This window comes from Aptenodytes forsteri, unplaced genomic scaffold (assembly GCF_000699145.1).
Source record: "Aptenodytes forsteri isolate BGI_AS27 unplaced genomic scaffold, ASM69914v1 Scaffold284, whole genome shotgun sequence".
NCBI classification, from domain to species: domain Eukaryota; kingdom Metazoa; phylum Chordata; class Aves; order Sphenisciformes; family Spheniscidae; genus Aptenodytes; species Aptenodytes forsteri.
In genome coordinates, this window is record NW_008794445.1 from 3,365,908 (window position 1) to 3,383,903 (window position 17,996).

A 17,996-nucleotide genomic window follows, 5' to 3' on the forward strand; every position below is an offset into this window, starting at 1 on the left:
CTCCCCGCTGCCGCCCTCCCGGAGCCCGAGGGGCAGAAAAAAGGGGAACTTGGCCCCCCTCCTCCGCCAGATCCTCCTCGCTCGCTCTCGGCGTTATTGTTGTTCTTCAGCTGACTCGGGGCCCGAGAAGAAGGTGAAGGTTTTAGGGTTCACCCCCCACCGTCTCTCTGCTCTGAGTGATTGTCTAAAAAAGAATTAAAAATGGCCGAGAATGTGGTGGAGCCGGGCCCGCCTTCAGCCAAGCGGCCTAAACTCTCCTCACCGGCGCTCTCCGTGTCCGCCAGCGACGGCACAGGTCAGTCTCGGGGGCCCAGGCCCTCCCCACCTCTCGGTGCCGCAATTATTGCCCTTTTCTCCCCTCTTCTGCCTAAATCTCCTCCTCCCTTTTGCTGCTGTTAACTCGTGCCTGCCTTCGTCCTTTCTGTCTGTCTGTCTCTCCCGTTTTCGCTCCGTTTGAACACATTGGCGTTAATGGCATAGGGAGGGTGTTCGGGTGTTTCTGCCCTTCTATTTTTTTGGAAGTGATTGAAAGCAAAGCTGTGCAGTTTATTGTGCTTTTGATCAACTCTAGATAAGACTTAACAGTTTGTCATTTTCGTGTCTTTCACAATAGTAGTTATTACTGAGCTCCTTGCTAAGCATATGCCTTATTAATGTCAGTTGCAGAAATACGAAATAGTGCTAAAGATGATGCTTTTGTACACTTTTTTGAATTGTGTGTACGTTCATACACACAAATGTGTGTCTTTTGTATTTTATTTTGCATATACAAGGGTTTTTTTTATAACTCGTTTAGAAACGAGGTTTATTTCTTTGCCTTTTTTCTTTTTTTCTTCTTACATGCAGTCTGCTTATTTGATTTACTTTTACAATCCTTCTTACTCTTCCTTGCAGAAGGATATCTAAAAACTGCTTTTCTGATTCAAATAGGCCATCGACTTTAGGAAAAAATCCAGGTCCCAAGTTTGGGGCAAAAGGTTTATTGAGACTCTTACCTTCTTAGAAATGAAATGTTATTTCACCTTATTTGCATTAAGAATCAATATGGAGTGCAGTTCATCTTGCATCTCCCATTTCTTTGCTGCGAGACCAAAATGTCTGAAATTCCCCTGTAGACTTAAGGGCTGTGAAGATAAAGAGGCTTCTCTGCAGTCCTGCAAAGGTCTTCGGTGATGCTGTGAAGGCAATCTAGAGGTTGAAAATCTTAGGTGTCCCGATCCCTGGTTGTACTGGGGGGGAGGGGGGGTAACAAAGGACTGTTCAGCTTTTTAATGTTTCTTGTGAAGCAGTTGAGTATTTAGTGTCATTTTGGTATGAGAGTACTTGGTTACCTTTCCCACAGGAGTTTCTTTGAACTCACTTTAGATCTTCTTAGCCTATGGTATATGGAGGAGGCCTCCTCCTGCCAGAGTCTAGCGAGTGGTGGCATTTTTGATGCCACCGGTGGTCTTGTTCAATGCAGTTACAGCTGGCAAGAAAAAGGAAGAGTTGTTGTTAGTTTTTTTTTTTTAAAAAAAAAACCTCCTCATTTGACAGTAAACAGAAGGTTTTAGTAGCCGGTTTTTGGTTGAGCACTGGATTCTACTTGGAATCATCTTCAAAATTTCATTTTTGCCTTCTCTTTTCTTGGCGAATGGCGTGTTAGTTTTGAAAAGTTTGTGTGTAACTTTTAGAGCATATTTGATATAGGCAATATTATGTTGTAACTGGAGGACATGACTATTCCTAATATCAACAGGTCTCTAGTAAGAGAGTAGAAGAGGGTTGGAGAAGCTGCTATTTAGCTAGAGCTAGTTGTTGGGTTTTTTGTGCTAGACTTGGAAACCAGTAGTTATTTCAGTAGTAACCATTTTTAATTTGTCTTGATGGTGGTTATCTTGCTCTGTTTAGAGAGGTGAAATAAAAATGTATTTTGAGAGAAGTCCTGATACTTGGAAAAATAGGGAAGTTAAAGGTGTATTTTGATTCAGATGAATGCACGTATCTAAGTTAAGACATTTGTGATCAAATAAGGTTTGGATAGTTTGTGAATGTATTTCAGTTTAACAGGTGCAGATTTTCACAGAATACTTAGTCTATTTTAATTGTTAGCTTACTGGGCAGCTTAATAAATGAACTTTCTATAGTTACGGTGAAACCCTAGGGATTGTTGGACAGTTTTAGTAGTGCACAAATGGGACAGTTTTTCTCAAAGTGATTGAGATTTTCATCACCTGATAGCTATGCAGAGGTTTATAGTGGTGTGAACACTCTATATATGCTACATAAAAACTATTAAAGGATTCTTACTCTTCTGGATTTTTTTTTTGTTGACAACTTATTACCTGGATTTGGGACAGTTCCACTTTCTGTGTTTTTTAACATGATAGCATATCTGTTTCTTTAAATAAAATCAAACTTCTTAACCAATAAGTGTGTTTTGAGGGTTATATTTTTTTCATTTGCTGCTTGAGAGACTGCAATTTTTTTGTCCCATTTTTGCTGTTGTGGGAAACTGCTTTGAAGTTTGCATTTTTTTTAACCTATCTGCTCCTTAAATTTTCTTTGAAATAGTGCAAGCAGCTTTCATTAAGTAAATTCCACTTATAGAATCTGTTGTGTTGTCCCCACTCCTTAGTTAATTATAGAAAATAAATAACATGGTGCTTATGTACTTACTCAAGCACTCTTTTTAAAACTGTTAGATTCACAGCATCATTAGAGAGAGGGAAGGAGAAAGGTAAGAAACTTGCACTGTTGATGAAACTTTTTCCAGCAAATGTGCATAGTGGATCTTTCAGTGTGTTTCTTTTTCTGTTAATTTTTTGACTCATTTATTAATCTGAAATACTGTTTTAGCTTGTTAGATACCTAAAAACAATGACTGACTCTAGTTAACTTATTCCCAAACTTGCAGATGTTAAGTGTATTTATGTTGAAGACTAAGTTGAGCATCTAATTCACTCATGTTTTCACTGTAGACCTGGATGATACTGATATTCTGGGCTTGGAATGTACTAACTCAAATGTTGGTGGTTTTCTTCTAAAAAGAAGTCAGCAAAGATTGTCCTAATACGCTTGATTTATTGGCAGCAGCCAAATATAGCTGCATTTCCCACTGTTGTTGCAGTGCTGCATCTCCTTCTGTCTTAAAAGTCTTAAATGGTTCGTGTGTTCCCTGCTCAGAATTTGCTTTGCCATAGAACATACTGTATTAGTGTAGTTTCGAGTTGCTTTATTAATGCCAATTCCTTCTTTAGGAGGTAAGAATAACATAGACTTACAGGGAAACTGAAATGTTTGTAGCACATTTTGTAATAAACATTTTGAAGTAATTTAGAAAGTCTTGGTATTGTCAGTGTCATGTAGTATATTAGAATTTTTGAATGGTCTCATTTTTTTCTTAAATGTTGCATAGTTCTAGAATAGCTTCAGGAGCAGGACTGTGTGGATCCCTTTAAACTGCCAGAGGCTTTTCAACAACTTTTTTTCTATTTAAATGTTAAATTTGTTGCAAAGAAGAATGGTAATTATACATATATCTTGTCCAGATGTTAAGTTTTCTGAAGACCATTACAGCTCTACAGTGGGCTCACCTTTTGTTGGTACAGTATCCTTAGTATGGGATGTGAGTTTGCGACATTGGATGCTAGCACAGCTCTTCTGTACTGGCACAGTTACATTGACATAAGTATTTTGCCAGTGTAGCTCATTTTGCTTACCTTTCCTTACTGGTAGAAACACTGTTTTGGTATGTTGCACCTAGTCTAACAAGACTGTCTTAAACATTGTATTAGCAAAGTGGTGTACACCAGTCTATTCCCTCCACCCGCCCATAACAGAATAGTTTGAATGCATCCTGAAGAGTTATTTCCTTGAGTAAATGAGTGGAAGTCTTTCATAAAGATACATTTTCAGCTGGATGCCTTAAACCAGTGATTTTTTTTTTTATTTGGCCTTTTTATTTGTGAACCCCTCAATTTTCACCTGCAGTAATGCAGGTACACTGAAATTGCCATGTACAGATTTCTATGTGGTGTATTTAGGAAGGGAGAGTTTAATCATGTTTTTTAGCCCCCCCCCCCCCTTTAGAAATAACATGTTTTCTGTGAACTAGGAAAGCTTTTCGGGCTCTGGGTTCAGAACTGCTGTTTCATCAAGGAATAAAAATGGAGTATACTCTCTGCTGCAGCGTGGTTGTATGGTATCATGTCTTTGGGTTGCTAGATCTGAAAATAGGATTTTAAGTGCTTAGTGTTTCTGGCTTGCTGTAACATTGGAAGTCAGTTTCTACAATTAGTTGGCACGTGTGTTATATCAGAGATCAGTGTACGTATTTGTGGTATGTGCCTTAACATCCTTCAGTTTACTATGTCCAAAAGTCGTATTTTTCTGAGTAATAGCACATCTTCAATCTCCCTTTCAGTACTCATCTTTTGTAAAGTTTGTATGTTCCTTTTTTTTCAGGAACTGCTTCTGACCTTTAAAACTTTACTCTCCCTTACATCAAAGGTCTAAGGCTTGTAACGAAACTTCTTGCCCAAGGACTACTGCAATTTTGACTGATACTCATCTTTCATTTGTTCCAAATGTATCAGGATGTTTCTTTGCTCAAAATGAATCATATTAATCTTGTCTCACTGCCTTCTCCAGAGGCATATGCGCAGTTTTCAATTCTGTTTTCAGACAGCTATGGTTTTTTTCCTAGTGTTCATATATACTACTTTTAAAATTAAATACTTCTCACAAATCTCTTCTCTGGCTAATGTTTAAGACCAAGTCGTTAGCTACATTTAACTTACAGCCATCAGTTAAATGTTTTTATCAGTTCTTGTTGAGAGCCACATTTTTTGCTGGTTTTTTTCCAAGTATTAGTTGTTACAAGATGAGATATGCCTTAAAATATGGTTTGAGGGATGGCATGTACTGTAAATCGAGTATTGCAGTGGTGGATGCTTGTGTAGCAAAAATGGGCATCTTTGCCTTGTAGCTAAGTAGGTTCTCGAAGTAACTGCATGAGGAATACATTTAAATTAAGAGAATTTAAATCTGCAAGATTTTCTTTAAAAAGTAAATCGATCATTCATACGGTGCTTAGTAACTTTTTAAAAAAAATGTCAAACCTCGTAGATTTCCAAACTGCTATATCTCTGCTTTATTTGCCTTTTTCACCAAGTAGATTGCGTGTGTGTGTGTCTGACAAAGGAATGTACTTTTTCTGACCAGTGTTAGAAAGGTACCTAATTTTTTTTAAAAAATTCACTACAACACAAGGACCGTACACACCATGATGTAAAACCGAATCTTGAGCACTTACAAATAAAAAACTTTTGAGACTAGAAAACCAGTTTACAGTTGCAATTTAAAAATACAGATTCACAAGTTTGATATTGCAAGGAAAACTTTTGTTGCTGAACTTGGGAATTTAAATCCTAGATTAAAAAAAACTACTAACTTTTCCATCTTGTCCCTCATGGTCCTAGAGCAGGGTTTGGATTTAGTCTAGAGGGTCCCTAGTTCAGGTTATTGGTCAGTTCTCTATTTGCAGAAAACCAAAGTTTATCTATGAAGGGTCTAGCAGACTTTAGGGTTTAGTGTACGTTTTTAGGGGATGTGGGTTTCATAAGGTACTGGGGATAAACACTGAACTTCTACTGTAGGAGTTCTGGTTTCTTGTACCTTTACAACTTGGAGAAAATTACTTTATTAGAATTTTAACTTTGTACTTACATTATTATTTGTAACAACCAGGTATAAATATTTTACAAGTGTAAAAAAAAAAAAAAAAAAAAATCATTCTAAAGAAGCAACAACTTACTGCTCAACATCTGTCAAAGACTATTTTAGGACCTCACTCATTTCATTTATTTTTTTTTTAAGCTATCCTAATCCCTATTCAAACACTGGTGTCAAAAAATCAACCCTTGCTTAAGGAAAAAAGTCTGAATTTTGCAAAGTCTCAATAATCTGCAAGTTTGTCTCACTTGTCTATAACTAAATCATACACTAAATTGGATGATTTAGTGTGTATTTCTTGTATCTTCTCTGTAGGCTGCTTGATTATCTCCAGTGTGTCACCTCAGCGTCTTGCTTAGCTGATTTAGCAGGAGCAGCCTTTCAGTGCTTCTTCCAACAATGTGATGATACTACTTTAACCTTTCTCATCACCCTAACTAGTGCCCCCTCTGAGAGGGCTTGGCCAAAAGTCATTTAGATTTATTATTTGACAAATGGAGTAATTTTGTTGTGTAGATTTCACTGACAGAGAAACAGTGCACACCTGTCTCCAAGGATTTGGCTTTTCTGTCTTTACTTAAACTGTAGCAGCAGGCTGAAGTAAAATACATCTGTCTCTGCATATGGATGTATGCACTGACAAAACATCCGTGATTACACTGAATTTGTAGAACTTCAAGTAGAACTTGAACTAGGGCAGTTCACAGAAATCCTCTCCCTGAGCAGTAAGTGACGTATCTGACAACATGACTTCGTTCTCTTCCTAAATAGCAACAAGTTTCCTTAAAATGGATTGGCATGAGAATGTATTTAAAGTTCTTTTAAAAACTTGACATGCTAATTCTTCTTCAAGCACGCATTTGTTCCAAAACTTTTTGAAGAAAATCAGAAAAAGGAGTGTTGCATTCTGATGAACTCAAAATCGTAGTAGCTTGTGGTTTAGTTGGTGATGTCAGGTGTGTTTATAGGAACAGCAAGGAGATGAAATCATGGTCCAAACTAGGATTTTCACAAAAAAGTGCAATTTAGGTACAGGACCTTCAAAAACAGTGGAGGTTATTTTCTATTATAGGTGGTTGTGAGATGGGGCAGAGAAAGATTTCGCTTTTTCCCCGTTTGATGGTGCGAAACACCTCTGTACTGCACCTTTTGTTGCATCTCCATAAGAGATGTAAGTAGAGTTTTGAACTGTATGTTTGCTTGCAGAATCATTATTTGCTGTTTCTTGCTTTGTAGAACTCCCAAATACAAGTGTATAGATAATCACTCTTACAACATACTCTTACTGTGTTAATGAACTAAAATAATCTAATTCTCATTTTTTTTCTTTTTTAGAATTCTAATAAAAAATAAAATTCTGGCAAAATGCTGGTGTATGGCTTGCTCAGTACAAATTCTGCTGAAGCTAAACTGCCTTTTACGTATTCCTGAATATAATTTCAGGAGCTCTGGGGAATTAACTGGTTCAAGATAAAGAAGTCTAATCTGCTGACTCCTTTTTCTTGTTTACTTTTATATTTTTTTGTACATAAATTCAGCATTACTTTTTGGTTTTACTTGGGAGTAATGTTGAATGAACTCAAGTCAGTAACACTCAGAAAACTGACTTGACATTTTGGTAATTGTATATGCAGATTGCATAATTTCAGAGTTGTTAAGTTGACAATGAAGTGAACTTTTTTCTTGAAACTGATTTGTAATCACTTCTAAAATGAAACTGATTCAGTGTGTTTGTGCACATACGAGTGTTCCCTTACTTGGGAGTAATGTTGAATGAACTCAAGTCAGTAACACTCAGAAAACTGACTTGACATTTTGGTAATTGTATATGCAGATTGCATAATTTCAGAGTTGTTAAGTTGACAATGAAGTGAACTTTTTTCTTGAAACTGATTTGTAATCACTTCTAAAATGAAACTGATTCAGTGTGTTTGTGCACATACGAGTGTTCCCTTCCTATCTGCGTGTACCTATTTTTTGCCCACCAATACAGCAGACCAGCAAGGCATCTCTAACTTTCCAGATTTCTGTGCATGGTGGTCCACAATTTATCAGACTCCCAAATGAAATGCCATTCTTATACTCAATGACACCACAGACCACCAGTAGATAACTTAAGGTGGTCTCATGGGAATTTCAGTGGCATACACAGGGTAGTCTTGGGAATAAGAATACTAATTTAGAGACTTTTCACTAAAGTTAAAGGTAGCCCAATGAAATTTATGCAAATAGCAACATGTTCACAAGGAAATTATTAACTGTGTGACTTTAGTATTTTGGAATTAAAATGTCAAAACTTTATCTTATTTGGGTCATCGGTGATGGCAAGACTAGTACCTTTGCATTGTGTTAGGTAATTCTCCCTTAAGTGATGTTAAAACATTAAATGTACCCTATCTTGATTCTTGCACCCAGTCTTTTCCATATGATTACACCACTTCTGTTTCCTTAGAACAGCTACAATTCCATATTCCAGAGTCATAACCATTGAATTTTCACTATGGTTTTCAGTGGTAAACACCTGCTGTCATCTGTGTCTCTAAACATTGTTTTTTGAAGAACTTTGAATATGATTGTGAAAATGAAAAGTTTGTTATAAATACAATTTTCTTCTGAAGTTGCAAAAAAAAAAAAGCATCAACCAGGATCTACTAAAACTGGCATTTCTGTTGATATTAGTTTGGGACAAGTAAGACTTAAACTTGCAGATTATTGAGACTTTGCAAAATTCAGACTTTTTTCCTTAAGCAAGGGTTGATGTTTTTGACACCAGTGTTTGAATAGGGATTAGGATAGCTTAAAAAAAATGAAATGAGTGAGGTCCTAAAATAGTCTTTGATAGATGTTGAGCAGTAAGTTGTTGCTTCTTTAGAATGAGTTTTCTTTTTTTTTTACACTTGTAAAATATTTATACCTGGTTGTTAAAAGTAATAATGAAATCATGTGCGTTTTAGATGGTGACTTGGACTTTTTCACCAACAAACATTTGGTTGTTTTTAAAAAAATCTGTGCCTGAAGTTGTGTGCTACCGTGACATGCTAACATGCTTTGTGCCTTTGTGTTTGTTGTCTTCCAGGGTTTTTGTGTGTTGTTTTTAGATGTGTTTTCTGCTTGTATTGTTTGCAGTCTTACTTCAAATTACAAAGTTTCTTTATGTGGTGAGGAAATTCAGCTCTTTTCTGGATTAGCAGGGAAGGAAGGAGGCAGTGCTTCCCCAGTTTCTTGCAGGGAACAGGGTTAATATCGAAGTCTAATACTGAAGACTTTGTTACCCAAATAGCATAGTACAGAATAAGAATTCTCAGTTGCTGTTGCATAAGTGATAGTGAAGACCTCTGCATCACACTTTCACTTTGGGGATGGGTGATGATTAGGGTTATATAGGGACTGATGTCCTAGGATTTTGGAAGCAGTAGTTGCAATGATGAATCTAGACCTTAGTATTTTAGGCTGATGTTGAATTTTTGCCCCTTTGTCTTGCATCAAATTAGTAGATTGATTTAAATTAACTCTACATTTTAAGGTAGGAAAAACGGTTTGGTGGAGTTTGTTACCATTGGGTAGTTGTGGCTTCACAGAGGATATACATGAAAAGCCTTCTCCTTAATGGGCTTTAATGGTAAGAATAAATCTGATCTCCAAAATGCCATATAGCAAAATTCTCTCACACCCACCTGGTAGGAATCTTAGAGTTTTTGCCTCTTTCTTAGACATGTGTTTTTTTTCCCCCTGATAAAACTGTCTGAGCATGTCTAGCTCAATTTTTCTGCCATTGCAGAGGCCTTGGGAAATGATGACTGACTTTATTAGCACTTGTTTCATTTCTTTGCTTCACCTTTGCTTTTGCATTTTCATGGACACCTGAGAATCGTCTTGTGAGAATGTGTCTCCTTATCTTGTTCTGCCTTTTTTATTTTTATGTTTTGAGTTTTGGCTTTTTTAAGGGCATTTCAGACAATACGTTTTAGGGCCTGTAATGCTGGTGCTTGACTGCAAGCTTGAATGGCTGGTTTCTCTGGGATATTGGTTGTATCCTCTGGGCACTTTCTCTGTTACATCTAGGCCCTGTTCAATTCCTGGATAGCTTTCGTGTTGCCATGCAGGGAAGATACTGACCTCAGCAGCTTATTGTTATTCTTTGTCTGAAAGCGCAGCAAAGGTATCATGTTTTCTGTGTAGTCCAACATCATCTGTGGCTCCTGTCCACCCTGTCACATGCATGCTTTGTATTCAGTGTCCTGTATTAAGCCTTGTCCACTTGTTTTATTGTGAACCTAACGACTGTGATATAACTTGATCCACTGATATGTTTCTGGAGCCCAGAAACATTTGTGCAAAAAGGTGACTGTTCAGCAGCTTTCTAATTTGATATGTGTGTGTTCAGAATATAATACAATAAATGGGATGCAGGGACAGGAACTGTAAAGTCTCTTACCTCTGTAAGATCAGCAACGAGGTAAGCACTGGAGTAAATTGTTGTCTTACGTGTCTGGCATGCAGGGTTCTTCAGGTGTCACTGTTCACACATGATGCTGCTTCTTCAGATATATCAACTCTTAACTTTGAGACTGAATGGTTGAATGTCTTCAGTCTGAGGGTACAATACACACCAGAGTAAAGCTACTACTATTCTTGCTATTTTGTAGCATGTGGGCAAGTTCTTAAAAAGCTAGTATTATTCACTGCAACCTATTTGCTAGAACCAGATAATCTCCATATTGATGGAAAAGCCTGTTTTATACTGAAAGGCAAATAGAGGTCTGTTGTCTTAATCCAGAACTGAGAAAACGACCGAATCATGACTGTAGGCTAGAAAGCATGCAAAAGAAAATAATATGTGCCACTTGAACCCACATGTGGATTTCTTTGCTAAGTAGTTAGTATGGATATATTTTCCTTGGATTGTAAGCATTGTCAGAAATCTACCTTGCCTTGCATGCTTTGAGAGCTGTTACATCACTGGTTTGAAAATTGATAACTTGGTAAGGCACCGATGTCTTATTGACTTAAGGGTTTTGATTGCACACTCTGAATCTGTACTAGTTTAAAGTCTATTTTGGTGCCAGGTGGGTTTCCAGCCCAGGCCAGCAGTTACCTTGCATCTTGCAGATCAGATGCTGTCAAAGGCAGACTTCTTAGAAGTAGGGTCCAAAACTAAGATGATAATCCATAGTATGCAACAAAAGTTAGCACACTGATTTTTGAAGTTGCTTTCTCACAGTTTAGGGTGCAGTTCATATTACTTAATCCAGTCTAACTGGACTGCCATCGAAATAAATGGACCTGCTCCATCTACTGTCTTTTCTGACCCACTTTCTCACTACAGATCTAATGTAGCCAAGGCAAGTCAGGCCAGTTTCTTGACTCTACATAAAAAGACTTGCTTAAGTGTTCAGTAGTGGTACAGTTTCTAAAACGAATTATTATATGCCTTTGCATGTTGAGACTACCTCAGGTTAAGACTTTCTGATGAACTACTTAGATGTTGTTTTGTGGAGGTACTTTCCTTCTCTTTCCTTTGAATCTTAGGTGGCAGCAATGTATTCTGTATCTTCTTGTTACCTATGGAAAGAAATACCCTAATAATACCATAAATAACATAATGTGGAATCACTCTGTGCCGCTCTATTGAGAACAAGATTTAGCTCTACCACTTACTGCCTGCATATAACTGGATGTTTTTGAGCTCTTAGGCCAGATACTGTCTGTTCTGCTATATCCCAATTTTTCTGCATCTGACTGTACCCTAAGATCTCTAGGGATTATGAATCAGGTAGACAAACCTTTGCAGGACTAATCTGCTTCCTTCACCTTCCCGCAAGCTTAATTTTGTTAGTAAGAAATCTTTGTGTGTATCCTTAGTGAAACAGATTGCAAGGCTAGCAGTGGACTCAGTGTACTGGAAAGTCAATCAGTTCTCTGGATATTTATCACCATTGTCTTAAGCTATGCCTCTGGCTCTTGTGTGAGTGTACGTGCCATTATTTTCACATAGTCTGTGAGCTGTCTGGCTCAGCCTTGACAGTTTTTGGATTGGTCATAGGTAGAACTCTCTACAGTAGGCTGTAGGATACGTATTAAATTTAAAAGACTGTGACGTGGATTGCAACTGTTGCTAGATGTACACAAAGTCTTATTGATCTTTATGGTCTTTTGAGATTGTTCATGTTTCAGTCCTGTATCTGAAAACTTCTGCCCCCGGCAGTTGACTAAAAATGTTATTTTCATAGTTGACCAGACAACTGAAAGTTTTTCTAGTTTTGTTGTTTATCTACTGGTGAAGGAGACTTTTAAGTTTTGTTTTTGGAAAAGACTTATAAAAAGAGCAAATTCGAGCCAGAATATTGCATTGATGGTATTTACTACTTACGATTTTGTCTTGTAGCTGATAGTAGTCTTTTGTGATGAATGTTGTGTATTCTCTAGGATTTAAAATCCTAACAAACTAGTCTTACATGGAAAGAACAGTTTACATTTTTTGATGTAAAGAACTAATCCGATTGGGATTATCTCACAACCATTTAGTTTTGGGGTTTGGTTGTTTTTTTTTTTTAATGTAGTTGTTGATTTGTTGTGTTTTGAGACACTAATAAAAAGAATTAAAAACACTTTGAGTTTTTATGACATTTTTCTTCCCGTTCAAGGGTGGCACGGAATGAGCAGGCCAAGGAGCTCAGGTAGCTTGTACCTGGATACTCCAGTTGGATATGAGCAAGTAAGCCTTAAAGCTGGAACTGTCCTCTCATTTATGAGGACGGGGAATTTCAAAAAGAATGAGGTTTTCAGAGAAGCAGATTAATATTTTCTTGTGAAGAAAGATGCGCAAATCTTTGTGTCTCAAAACAAGAATTGCACTACCCCTTTGCAGTGTTATATCTGAAATCATCTCAATGGGTCTTTCTGAAAAAATATTCTGTGGCTGTTTGAAAAATGAATTAGTTCTTCATATTTGGACGTTTAGTGGTCACTTTCCAGGTGGTTTTGTGAAAGGCTTAATATACAATGGTCTGATCTCAGGAAAGGTGAAGTGGGGATTTTTGTTTTGGGACTTGCCCTGTCCTGGAACTTGTGTCTGTTCAAGAGCATAAGTTTTTTTCCCCAGCTACAATCAGTCACAAAACTGGCCTTTGAGCTGTGTGGGCATCTTTGCCTAAACAGCTGTTTCCCAGTTTGCAGATGGGAGGTTGCTGTGTGCTGCCATTACGGTTATGTTGTAGGTACAGGATTTGTGCTGGCTCATGTTCTTCCCAGACACTTAACTTTCATTTTCAGTTTTGTTTGTTCATAATTAAGGAGATTTTTTTTTTCTGGACAGCAGACTAACTTGTGAATTACTGATCATATTTTTTACTCTTTCCTCGCTCATGGGCTGTTTGTCAGGTTATTAGCCAGAGTGTTTTCTGGATGTAGTGCTTCAACATTTGCCTGTTAAAGGTGTCCTAACAGGCATCTTAAGATGCCTGTTGAAGCTATTTTAAACTGTTGTGTATTTTTTTGATTCCTTTCTCCATTTTCTTGATCACCCCTCTGTTTTGAGGGTCTCTTCCACTGTAACTCTTCCCATGTTCATCGATATTTAATTCTTAAGCTAACCACTAAGCATTTTAAGGTTTTTTTGAGGGGTGGGTGTTTTGAGATAAGTCTACTGACACAAAGCTCTAAATTCATCATTTTAAATGGAGGAGAACTTGGACAAAGCTTTATTCTTCTGATTATTCCTTCACTTCTGAATCTTCAAAAATACCAGTCATGCTGAAGAATACCAGTGATGCAAATGAAAGATCAGTCCTCAGTATGTGTTGCAAAGCATAACTTTTAGCATAAGATTTATGTTATTGAAGAATGGGCTAACTGTTTTTAATAGTTTAAAACATAGTTCTTTAGTGGAAATTTTCATTCTGTCTCTGGTGCTTTGCAGTAATGAAGAATGTCATAGAATCATAGAATAGTTTGGGTTGGAAGGGACCTCTAAAGGTCATCTAGTCCAACCCCCCTGCTGTGGGCAGGGACATCTTCAACTAAATCAGGTTGCTCAGAGCCCCGTCCAGCCTGACCTTGAATGTTCCCAGGGATGAGGCATCTCCCACCTCTCTGCCCCCCCCCCCTTAGTTTAAAGCCATTCTCCCTTGTCCTGTCGCAACAGGCCCTGCTAAAAAGTTTGCCACCATCTTTTTTTATAAGCCCCCTTTAAGTACTGATAGGCTGTATATATAAATGGAGTTATAAAATCTCCTCTGTTCTGGTATACCTACATTCTTGCCAACGTCATACCGTATTTTCAGAATTCTTAAGTCATGATCTTATCTGTGATAACAGTTGCAAAGTTGTAGAAACTCTGTTAGTACTGGAGTTTGGCAGTTTGGGTATAGTATCATGTGAAACATTTTGAACAGATTTCTAATGCTGATGAGCTTTTCTGACTTATATGCTGTTTAACTGTAGTCTTTTTTCCATTAATATTTGGACCAAGTCATCTTGCCAGCCTCTCTAGAATTCAGTGTAATTGATATTTTCTTTTAAATGCAGTTGCTGAGATAATGAGTAGTATTTTAGGTCATTGTCTAGATCTGAAGTTTTTGAAAATGCAGTGCAATACCTCCTACAGAGCCTCCGTGAAATGACCTTTCTGGCAGAAGTGGTGCTGAAACGTTCCAATAGTTAACATTAAAAAACCCCTCCTTTACTAGGTATTCTCAGATTCCAAATATTAAGCTTTACAGCCTAGTTGTGTGTAGCTATGTCACACAGTGGTTCAGCTTTTAGCCATAAACTTTCTAGGTTATTTTTGTTTTAACTACCATAGATTAAATATACAGATTAAGGTGCATGCTGCTTCTGCAGACACAAGAACTTCTTGTTTTCTTGAGCAAATTGATTCTGGATACTGTGTAATATTCTTGCATCTATAGATCCCAAATAGTAATCTTTCTCCACTTGGTTACCTTGGGGATTGCTTTGCATTGGTTCTTGAGATGTGAATTTGATTTTTTTATCCTAGTGTGTTTTCACAGCTTCATGGCCAGGAGGGTTATTTTGATTGTTTTCTGACAGTGTTCGTTGTGGGAAGATAACTGGCTGTCCAGTGAAGTTCAATGGAATTTTGCAATTCTGTGCTGGGAATGACGGGATGTGGAAGACTAAAAAAAAACAAAAAAAGAAAACAAACAACAAACCACCACCCAAAAACAAACAAACAAACAAAAACCCCACAAGCAAACCTCTATTTATTCTTTTATAAATAGTAAACTTTTTTGAAACTATATTACTATATTAGTTACATCTGTTCCAAAACTCACAGAGTTCAGTGAAAGTTAAAGACAGTGCTTTCCCATCAACCTTATAATTCTTTGTAATAATTGTTGTCTAATTCCATTGGCTAACTGTGGGATTTTTTTAATATAGTTTTTTCTCTCCTTCCTTGTCAAATTTCTCAAGCTGAGAGATCATAGTCTGAGATACCCAGTGATCTTTCAACACAAACTCTTGTAGGAGAGTGAAGTAGAATGGTGTTCTCTAGTTTAGACTCTGCAAAGTTTAGAAATTACTTTTATCATGACAAATTGGATGGTTTTCAGTAATGACTGATATGGGAATTTTGCTGGAACACGAAGTGAAGTTTTGCTAGTTAATTGAAATAAAAAATTAGAAACTGATGAACAAGATTTTTCTTCAAGACACTACTGATTGCTCTGACCTCATACAAAATTTGTTTTGTTTTTCAGATTTTGGATCACTCTTTGATCTGGAGCATGACTTGCCAGATGAACTGATCAGCTCCACAGAACTGGGACTCACCAATGGTGGTGACATTAATCAGCTGCAGACCAGCCTTGGTCTGGCACAAGATGCTGCCTCTAAACACAAGCAGCTGTCTGAACTTTTACGGGCTGGTAGCTCCCCAAATCTCAATATGGGGGTTGGTGGCCCTGGCCAGGGCATGGCCAGTCAAACCCAACAAAATAGTCCTGGAATGGGAATGTTAAACAGCATGGTGAAAAGCCCCATGGCACAGGCTGGGTTGACTTCTCCCAATATGGCGATGGGTGCCAGTGGACCAAACCAGGGTCCTTCAGCCCAATCCACAGCAGGAATGATGCCAACAGTAAACAGTCCAGTTAATCAGCCTGGCATGGGAATGAACACAGGGATGAATGCTGGCATGAATCCTGGGATGTTGGCAGCAGGCAACGGACAGGGGATGATGCAGGGGCAAGTCATGAACGGTTCAATTGGAGCAGGCAGAGGGCGACCTAATATGCCATACCCAAACCCAGGAATGGGTAGTGCTGGTAACTTGTTGGCTGAGACGCTGCAACAAGGCTCTCAACAGATGGGAGGTCAGGCTGGACTGAGAGGGCCGCAGCCTGGAGCCATGAACAAGGTAAGACAAGCTAAGCTTGACTTTATTACCTTCCTTCTCCTTGTTGACTTTGTTTTATAAGATGTATTCCTCTGCAGTATGGGTTCTATAGAACAGGATTTTTTCTTTTAGGAGTCCTGGATCATGTGGTAAATAGTTTATATGCTGCTAAAGTGGAGTTTGTGGCAGTCATGGGAGGCGAAAATTGAGTCTTGCACAACCAGCAAGACTATTGCTAGATTAAAAAGTCTATTTTAGAAATCTTGTGGCAGTATAAATTGTCAACAACATCGAAAAGTAACTTGATTGTATTTTATTCTGTTTTATGCTTTGCCCACAAATGTATTTTCCCATCTAATGTGATGCTGGTATTGTGAGTGTGATGGAAATCCATCAGGGCCTTTTAGATGTTGTGCTTTTTTTCTGCATGACACTTAGTGAGGGTATTTGTTGTCTGAGATCAGCATTTGTTTATGCTGTAGCAGATGAGAAGAGGCACATACAGGTTTGAATGGACTGATATATTGTATGTGCTAAGACATACATGGACCTTGTTAAGAAACACATATTTGAGTTATTGGTGGAGAAAGAATGCTTGCGTAAACACCTGAAGACAAATGTTGGGTTCTTAAAGACTGTTAATCCAACCCAGTTCTAGTTTTAAAATTTAGAAAAGTTTTGTATATAGGAGAGTAAACCAGAAAGCTGAAAAAAGCCCCTTTTTATACTGGAGGGGGAAATTGATGTGCTTTTTTAATTTAGGAGTTTGGAAGAAAGTTGTTGTGGGTCACTGAAATGGTGAGAGAAGACCTGGTGGTTTAAGTCACAAGGAGATATCTAAAACTTTTGTCATGCACAGTTAGCTTTTTTAGAGTAGGGAGCCAGTTGAGTATTTCTTAAGTTTTTAGTATTTTGATCAAAAGCCTAGAAAATACCTAAAGTGAAAGGAAATACTTAAGTGGGTATTTTGTTTCTTGGCTAGTGAGGACAAAGATTGTCTAAGGTGCTTTGCAATACCTGCTTAGATCCATCTTGGAATGCCTAAAGTCAATCTGCTTGGAGGGCTTGGAATGATAAGTAACATAGTCTATAAATGTATTTGAACCATAAATGAAAATTATGCTCTGTATTCATGGTTTTGCCATGCTTTAATGTATTAAGTAAAATTATTATAGTGTTTTGTGAATGTTATTAATTATGTTCTTTGATCTTAGCTGTTTGCTTAAGCTCAGTGTGCTGCTGACAATAGTTCTGATATATTTATGTCTACTAATGAGTTGATTTTGTGGTCTGGTCACTTCAGATATTTTTGCCTGATAGGAAAGCTGTTGCAAAGCTTGATTGCTACAGTAGAAAATTTGTGTGCAGTTTACAGTGGAAAGAAATATGTAACTACCTAGAAGTATTCTTGTATTGGAATTATATAATGTCTCATTCATTATTCCTTGGCTGTAGAAAAAAAAAAAAAAAATCTTCAGAAAGCTGTATTCAGAGGTAAAAAAATTGACATATTGGGTATTTGGGTGAAATGCAACTTATTAATCCTTACTTACAAGAGCTAAAGTAGGGTTATGAACTATATTAAACTCATTTATCTAGGAGAAGTAAAGAAAGGACACAAAATCAAGCTTTTGGCTGATGTAGTCCAAAATTAAATTGTCTTCCTCGCTTGCTTAAATTCCAAAATAGGCTGTACATCTAAAGAAAGAACATTTTGTGCTTTTGGGAATATTCAGACCAAATACACGATAACTTCTGGTTTTTAGTTCACAGTCCCAGACTGGTTAAAAATACTTAGAGTTCTTTAATTGGTGATTAAAAAAAAACCGTGAGACTTTTAGTGTAAGTATAGTGGCTATAGCCCTTGTAAAGGAGTTGAAACTGCCGGATGAGAAAGAACAGTCTGAAATGGAGGCTGAAA

The 17,996-nt window shown here is 37.5% G+C and overlaps 1 protein-coding gene across 3 annotated transcripts in view; it reads left to right on the plus strand.

Moving 5' to 3' along the window:
- The first annotated feature begins 7 nt into the window (after positions 1-7).
- EP300 (E1A binding protein p300) overlaps positions 8-17,996 on the plus strand; it is a 66,839-nt gene continuing 48,850 nt past the window's right edge. For 2 of the 3 annotated variants that reach the window (XM_009290004.2, XM_009290006.2), the window contains exons 1-2: positions 8-295; positions 15,438-16,096. In XM_009290004.2, the coding sequence (XP_009288279.1) occupies positions 202-295; positions 15,438-16,096 (753 nt within the window). In that variant the 5' untranslated portion in view covers positions 8-201. The remainder of the gene's footprint in view (positions 296-15,437; positions 16,097-17,996) is intronic. The other variant, XM_009290005.2, reaches the window with a different exon arrangement.